The sequence below is a fragment of the Trachurus japonicus genome, chromosome 16, assembly GCF_045865225.1.
Source record: "Trachurus japonicus isolate A0001 chromosome 16, Traja_1.0".
NCBI lineage: Eukaryota > Metazoa > Chordata > Actinopteri > Carangiformes > Carangidae > Trachurus > Trachurus japonicus.
In genome coordinates this window covers 8,593,073-8,601,874 of record NC_140922.1, presented here as the reverse complement: position 1 = coordinate 8,601,874, position 8,802 = coordinate 8,593,073, and the positions used below count along the sequence as shown (strand labels likewise).

Here is an 8,802-nt window from a genome sequence, read left to right as displayed (position 1 = left end):
GGAGCAGCTGATAGAGTCCCCCCCAGCTGAAAGCAGCCCACCCCACCAGCCAGAGGGTCCAGGACCATAGGGACTGCAGTGGAGGAAGGCTGCCTTAACACCCTGCACAATGGCACCCAGTACACAGAAGTTAGACAGGACCAGTCAGCCCATCACCTGGTCCGTTCAACAAATCAGTTTATGCTACTGTGATTTATGTAGCCTAGTTAAATACTACAGTAATCATCATAGTGTATTGGCAGGAAAGACCATTTAAATCTGTATCAAATATCGATTAATGAATTAATCGATAATTTGCATGTTGGTCTTGGTTAAGTACCACCTTGAAAAAAAAAACAATGTTTTGTTGCTTAAGCTATTCAGTCATTCAATGGTATACTAAAATCCATGTGAAAAAAATGCTTCTCACTGTTCTCAGGTCAAATATTTATATGCGATTAAAATGCAATTAATTGCGATTCATTAATTACAAAGCCTCTAATTAATTAGATTAATTGTTTTAATTGAGTCCTGACCCTATTACACAAGACACACACACACACACACACACACACACACACACACAGGTAACCTAATGTGGTTACAGCTCCTCCATATCAGTGCTTATAGAAAGATGATCATGTGTCTGTCTGATCAGCTCTGTCTTGACCTTAAGATCGTGGGTTTGATTCCCATGTTGACAGAGATGGCACAACCGGCAGTAGCCCCGTGGCCCATTCAAAATTTCCCGAGAGGAAATTTTCTAGTTGTTATAGTTGTACTTCAGAGGTTGGTGTCACTGACAGAGTTGTGTAACGCAGGTTCAAAGGAAACAAAGTCTACTTTATTTCCTAGGTAACTATGAGTTGGGTGACTATAGGCTGCTGAGGATTATGGGTATTGGAGGCTTTAGAGCCAGCTCTGTTGTGACACCAAACTAACTGTGTAAGTGTGACTTCTCCCTCCCTCTCTGTTGTGCTACTTTCATAAAAAGCACACTGGAGTATTTTTGTATTATAGGTAATTTCACACAGTCACATTCTCTTATATATTTGCAAAGTCCTCATCAATATGCAATACAGCTAAGGAGGCTCATTGCATCCTACTAACTAATGTGTATTGAGGAACTTCTGAGCATTCAAAGGATGGATGAAAGCTAACCAACTGCTGATCGGCGGGCGCTAACCCTGGGCCGGAGGGATACGTGAGTTGGTTAGGTCCAAATAAAAACTGCGTTTTTCCTGCACTTTGAAGGGCTGAAAAAAATTATATTATAGCGAACAATGGAACTGTGGTTTTTTTTTTCAGGTAAAACCTCTTTTAGGCCGTGAAAATAGGCCATTTCTTTGGGTCCATTCACAACAATGTATGTTGTAAATCTCTGGGCAGGGCTATGGGCTGGCGTTGCTAACGGGAGGAGTGCAGAGAGTCTTCTACTGCAATTAAAGTACTTAGGGGCTATTTGTAGATCATACAACCCCACTTTAAAAAAATGCTACTATCCCTTTAATGTGTCTTTTGACTGAAAAACATCTCTTGTTCATGACAGATTAAACTACACAGATGTACACGTCGTAACATCATATATGATATATAACGTTATGTAGCGCTCTATTGATTGCCTCCTCGCCAGCTTTGTTGTAAACAAATGCACATTGTCAACAATAAAGGTCAGACCCACGTGTCAATCACGGGCTACAGAGGTTCAGTGAAATGTGTGGCATGGGAATTAATATTATTATTGATGATCCAATCTGTCTGTTTCGACTGGAGAAGTATTGGCAGATATCCGATTTATATCTGATTTATTTCCACTTATAACGGGGCCTGAATCTGATCTGACAGCATCCAATTCCATGCGTTTACACGTTCATGTTACAGATCTGATCTGAGCCACTTCAGAGGAAAAAATCGGAATTGGGCTACTTGAACCATGTGGTGTAAAGACAGCCAGGGAGTCACTGGCCAGGCAGCTGTTGTCAAGGCAGATTTCAAAAAATGGTCAAAATGTCAGAAATACTGTTATCTAAACAAAAACCTGATAATACATGAATTGCATCTAGACAGCATGGAAATGTTGATGATTTGTTTTTAATGATAAGTGTTTTGCTTCATAAGAGAAAATCTGATGTTTAAAAATGCCACTCTTACATTGACTGCAGTTGTTCCCATGAGAGCAGAATTCAAAATGTTCTCAAAAATTCAGTTTTTGAGATAAAATTCTGATATTTGCCAAATTTCATCAACTTCTTCATTTTTTCATAAAGATTGAAAATGTATTTAGCAAGAATTGCACATGTTTACAATATTGTTCACGGTCAAACGTTTTCATGCACAGTAGGCTCAATTTTTGAAAAATCAAAAATCTGTGTGGATCGTTTGTGGAGGACAGTCTGAAGATGCTCTCTAGCAAGTTTGGTGTCAATTGAGCAAAAATTATGGGATGAGATTTATTAAGTTTTACAGTTTTTGAAAAAAAGTGATGGACTTCATAATTTGTAATGAGTTTAAGTGGACAAAAGTTTCAGCATTATTGGGGCGACATTTTGGTGAAAGTTTCAAAACTGTAGCATCTACCGTTGGTTTGGTAGGTAGGAATTTCTTTATTTTTTAAAAATGCCCTAGTAGGAAAGACACTGACAAGTACATGTGTTTGTTTGTGAATGTGCATCTATAATGTGTGTGTTTCTGTCTCCTTAATGCTTCAGTGACTACCTGTTCAAACTTCTTCTGATTGGAGACTCAGGGGTGGGGAAGTCATGTCTGCTGCTACGCTTCGCGGTAGGACACACACACACACACCAAACTTTTCTTTGAAAACTTTTAAAGGGATAGTTCAACATTTTGGCAAATTGGCCCATTGCCATAATCCCTATAGTCATAGCAGTAGGTTCGTTACCTTTATTTGTCGGTGCAAGCTGTTTTTAGAACGGCGGAGCAGAGCCGCGAGCTGCTCAGAGCTACGCTACGGAGGCTCGTGGGATTTCTTGGTTTCCCTCATCAAACTCATCAAATACACAATCAAACAACTCCACAACGCTCTGGTGGACAAGTTGTGACCTGCACATTCACATTCACATCAGCAGTTTTGCATGAATTTGCCTCTAAAACAACTCTGTCTGGTAACGTTGTGTTATTATCTCATAGCGTGGTGAATGTGCAGCTCACAACTTGTCCACCAGAGCGTTTTGGAGTTGTTGGATTGTGTATTTGATGAGTTTGACGAGGGAAACCAAGGACTTCCATTATCCTCCGTAGCTTAGCTCTGAGCAGCTCACGGCTCTGCTCCGCCGTTCTAAAAATAGCTTGCACCGACAATTAAAGGTAACGAACCTACTGCTATGACTATAGGGATTATGGCAATGGGCCAATTTGCCAAAATGTTGAACTATCCCTTTAAGACTTGATGTTGATCCCCACTCAGGATGACACCTACACTGAAAGCTACATCTCCACCATCGGAGTCGACTTCAAGATCAGGACCATCGACATGGAAGGAAAGACAGTGAAGCTGCAGATTGTTAGTTTGTTAATCAGACAAAGTCATTACATATTTATTTATTTATTTTACATTTTTCATGTGCAACATATCAAAAGTGCTGAGTCCATCTGCCTTTGTCTCTCTCTGTCTGTGTGCATAGTGGGACACAGCAGGTCAGGAGAGGTTTCGTACCATCACCTCCAGCTACTACAGAGGAGCACATGGCATCATCATCGTCTATGACGTCACAGAGCAGGTTATAGTCCAGTCATTTTATGAGAAAAGGTTAAACAAATTGCAACAGAAGCAAACTCAACTGATTTTGTATCCTCAACATGTCCTGAGTGAGGGAAAAAAAGCCCCGAAGAATCCCATTAGGGGAAAGTTTCGAAAAACGCCCAAACACATCCCATTTATACGCATATAAAAAAAAATTTTCACGTGTGTAGGGTAAAATTTTTAACCTTTAGATATCTCCATGAAAATTACTGAGTTGATTACTGACATTAAGACAAACAAAAAATGTATTACAAGTTTTTTGAAATTCTTTGTTAACATGAGCAAATTTGCATAAATGTGTATAAATTTGCATAAATTCCACCGTTTTGACGGCACATGTATATATGAAGTTGCTGTGGTGGTACCGGCATGAAAATTGGAATGAGTTGACTCCATCGGTCAACCGACAAGTTGACCACTTTAAATTTCAAGATGACTGCAATTTTTCAAGACAGCCACTGCAAATTAGCCATACGTAATTGGATTATGCACTGTTGGCTCATGTCATACCTGCTCTACTAAGGATGTGGCTGTCTTGAAAAATTGCAGTCATCTTGAAATTTAAAGTGGTCAACTTGTCGGTTGACCGATGGAGTCAACTCATTCCAATTTTCATGCCGGTACCACCACAGCAACTTCATATATACATGTGCCGTCAAAACGGTGGAATTTATGCAAATTTATACACATTTATGCAAATTTTCTCATGTTAACAAAGAATTTCAAAAAACTTGTAATACATTTTTTGTTTGTCTTAATGTCAGTAATCAACTCAGTAATGTTCATGGAGATATCTAAAGGTTAAAAATTTTACCCTATACACGTGAAAACAATTTTTTATATGCATATAAATGGGATATGTTTGGGTGCTTTTCGAAACTTTCCCCTAATGGGATTCTTCGGGGCTTTTTTTCCCTCACTCAGGACATGTTGAGGATACAAAATCAGTTGAGTTTGCTTCTGTTGCAATTTGTTTAACGTTGACCCCTTTTTTGGCCTAAAATTACTGGACTATTAGGGTCAGGAACAATAATGGATTTGAACATTAAAGGACAATTCTGGGCAAATTCAACTGGGCTGTATTTTCCTAACATTTTAGGTCTAAAAGAAGGAATCTGAAGATTTTCAGTTTAATTGCTCCTGTTTTGCGTTAGTTGTGTCTGTCCCCGCATCGCCACGGCAGCAATGAATGGGAGCGGATGCAAGTTCCGCTGCTTAGGCTGTTTCCATCCCTCAAAGCCACAGACAGCGTCAGATGGCGACTCAAACATGCACCCAGAAGTTTATTTACTTCAAGCAAGCTGACATGTTTGTAAAACTAGATCTAATTCAAAGTCTTGCGCGAGACCCAAGTTGACGCTCGGTGTGTTCAGGTGCAGTGGGAAAGATTAAGATTAAGATTAAGATGCTTTTATTGTCATTGTATGTCATACAACAATGACAATAAAAGCATCTTAACTCATTGGCTGCCAGCCATTTTCAGAAAAGAGACGCCCATACTGCCAGCCGTTTTAGAGCATTTTGAACAATCTTATAAGACCCACAGAATATTGTGTTCTATGACTATATAAACACCGAAACTACCAAGAGAAAGAGTAGACTCTCTTTGTTCAATAGGAAAAAAAAGTTTGTTTCTTTTAGTATTTTTACTCTTTACACCTCTGATTTTAAACCACTTTTTAAAGCTTTGTTACACACTATTTATTACCTTTTAATCACTATTTATTAACTTGACACAAGATGAATCATGAATTAAAATAAATGAATTATTTATTCACACAATCAAAATATTGATGTAAAGGTCGAATAAAGCTAATTGGTAAACACAAATGTTACTCCCTTGCTTTCAGAGTGTCAATAACCCAATTTAAAGTATTTCAGGAAAATCAAATAGTTGACCTTTAATCTCAGCAGTTTAAATAAAACGAAAAACCAGGCAAGTGCCCTTTAAAATTCACCAAGGCAATAGTATCACTGTTAATTGCACAAAATCTCTCAACCCTTCTTGTAAACTTGTAAACCTCGTTCAAAAGGAAAATATCAATCAGTTACTCAAACCTGAATCTCTGAAACACGGAATATTACGTTTCAAAATTAGTGTGGGCCCACAGAAAAATAATAATACAACAGCCGGCAAAGAAAATAACAAACCCCCCGTTGCAGGCCTGTTTGTGGATGAGTTGTGAGGTGTTGTGGAACGTTGGCCACACGGTGTCCGATACCGTGTTCACTCACCCACGCTGAACCAGTCTCTAGTCTCTGTACCTGCAGCCGCTGATACAGGAAAAGTCCCGGCCTCGTCCGAGACTCACTGAAGCCGCTTGTTGACCTTCTCGTTGCCGCGACGACGTTGGAGGAAAGACACAGCAGGTCTTCCTCAACCACCACAGCTCACCCGAGTTGGTCCGATCCCACGGCGCACTGTCCTTGACTCTGTCCGAGAGTCACAGTCTGTCCATGAAGCACTAGCACAACATTAGCATGTGTGCTATCACGTAGCAGTCTGGAGAGTGGCTCGTTAACTCCGTAGCTCCGTAACTCAGTCTTTCAACACAGTGTACATCAATTAACCCTGTACTTAACGTAAGAGTAAGATTACACTCATTACATACACTCTACATTAGCGAACTTAGCTGCAGACTAATCGCTATGGCGAGGAAGAAAAACACACAGCGGCCATGCTTCGGCGCACACCTCAATTCTCCTCCTCTCTTTTCCTTTTTTCTCCCAAACTCTCTGGTCCCGCCCCTTGGCCAATCCCCACAGAGAAAACCTGACGTCTCTACTCACTGACCAATAGTAGCAGGGCAAATACCAAAACACCAAAACAAACAAGTTAGTCTGATTTACCTCATGTTGAGGGAACTACTTTTCACACAATCTATAACCTGGTTTCAGTTTTAAAGGAACATTGTAACTATTTTAATGTTGGGATTTATTCCCTGGCTACACCCTCCCCCTTTTAAAGGTCTGGATGTCCTCATCAGACTTACTCTTTAACAGCTTTGGGATCTAAGGGTTGCCATATCAGACTTTTTAGCTAGTTCCTTACTCATGCTCTCGTCACACTGGACCTTGAGTCTGTAGGAAGGCATGGGTGTGATGCATATCCTCATCCCTCTATGCAGAATGACAAGTGGCTTGTTCGTGGGCTCTCCTGGTTCATCATAACTCAAGCGGATGACTGGCTTAACTGCTCTTTTTACAACTGGGTCACTGCAAGGTGCTGGTCCATCTTCAGACTCACTAGTAATTGGGACGTCTCCCAGTTCCAGTCCTGTGTCCGCCACAGGGTCCTCAGATGACAACTCAATGCTGTCAGTTTCCTCTTCTACCATAGGTGCAGTGTCAGTCTCTTCTTCGTTTAGAGGTGTACCAGGGCCACCACTACTCTCCAACCAATCTGCCTTGATCTCATCTTGTGGACAGTTCAGGGGATGCAATGAAGTAGGCAAACTTGGCCAGTCAGAGTTTGTGATCTCTCTCCAAGTGTAGTGAGAATCCTCCTCTTCAGACTCAGAACCACCATGCTCGGATTCACCAGTCACTAGCACCCCATCACCTGTTGCCCTTGCTCTGGTGGTGGGTTTCTGGTATTGGGATTTCTCTTCCTGGACTCCAGGCATCCTCACCAGGAACCCTATCGGAAGCAGATGATCTCTGTGAAGTGTTTTTACAATACTTCTTCCTTCTTCAGACTTGACCCGATAAACAGGTAAGTTGGGAAGCTTTCCAACCACCACATATGGCTGCAAGTTCTTGATTTCTTGATCCCCAGCATACCCAAGAGCTCCTTTATCAACCGACTCTCAAAGTCTCGCCCTTGGTCTGAGTGTATACGTGTGGGCAGGCCGTAATGGACGAAGAACTTCTCCAACAGCACTTTGGCTACTGTTGCTGCTGTCTGATTACTCGTGGGGAAGGCTTGAGCATAGCGAGTAAAATGGTCGGTGACCACTAAGACATTAGCTACTCCTCGGGCGTCTGGTTCAATCGACAGAAAATCAATGCAAACCAAATCCATCGGACCTCGACTGGTGATTTGGTTCAGTGGAGTAGCCCTGTGCGGCAAGGTCTTCTGAGCCACGCACCTCCCACAGGTCTTGATATACTGGTCGATGTCAACAGCCATTTTGGGCCAGTAAAATCTATCACGTACTAGCTCAGTAGTCTTATCAATCCCAAGATGGCCAAAATCATCGTGCAAGGACTTCAGCACGAGGCGCCTGTGTTGTTCTGGAAGCACTAACTGAAATATTGCTTTCCCGGTCGGCTTTACCACCTTCCGGTACAGGAGCCCATTTTGCAGGTGCAATTTTCCACCTTCTCGCTGGAACAGGACAGCGTCCTTATGGGTGCTCTGGATGGGACAAGGCCAGTGGTTTGCTCTTATCTCCTGTTTCACCCTTCCAATGACTTCATCAGTGTCCTGATCTTTCTGCATGTCCACGAGGCCTACTGGGTCCACAGGGCCTCCATCAAACCTAACTGGGTAGGCGTACAGGTCTGGGATAGCAGAGGGCGATGCACCTAGCTGATCCACGCATCGGTTCGGGGGACTTGGGGACTCGACGACATTGAGCCTCTTACAGAGGGCTTTTACCCCTGATGGAGGTATCCATCCTTCATCCCCTTCACTTGGGTTTCTGGACAGCAGGTCTGCATCCACGTTCTCTCTTCCTGGCCTATATTGTATGGCAAAATCGTATGTAGACAGGGCTGCCAGCCACCGATGTCCTGTGGCATTGAGCTTGGCAGTCGTGAGAACATAGGTCAGTGGGTTATTATCTGTTCTGACGGTGAATTTGGCCCCATATAGGTAATCATGAAATTTGTCAACCACTGCCCATTTTAGTGCGAGAAACTCGAGCTGATGAACAGGGTAATTTCTTTCAGAGTTCCGCAGTTTCCTACTAGCAAAAGCTACAGGGCGCAAACCATCTGAGTACTCCTGGTTGAGGACCGCACCTAACCCTTCGAAGCTGGCGTCCACATGGAGTATATAGGGCTTGGCCGGGTCTGCGTAGGCCAGGACAGGAGCGTGAGTGAGACAGTGGATTATT

The 8,802-nt window shown here is 42.3% G+C and overlaps 1 protein-coding gene across 1 annotated transcript in view; it reads left to right on the top strand.

The window, feature by feature from the left end:
* LOC146971670 (ras-related protein Rab-1B-like) overlaps positions 1 to 8,802 on the top strand; it is a 49,482-nt gene that overhangs the window by 27,842 nt on the left and 12,838 nt on the right. The window contains exons 2-4 of the mRNA XM_085801089.1: positions 2,688 to 2,760; positions 3,404 to 3,499; positions 3,621 to 3,716. Coding sequence (XP_085657215.1) covers positions 2,688 to 2,760; positions 3,404 to 3,499; positions 3,621 to 3,716 — 265 coding nt within the window. The remainder of the gene's footprint in view (positions 1 to 2,687; positions 2,761 to 3,403; positions 3,500 to 3,620; positions 3,717 to 8,802) is intronic.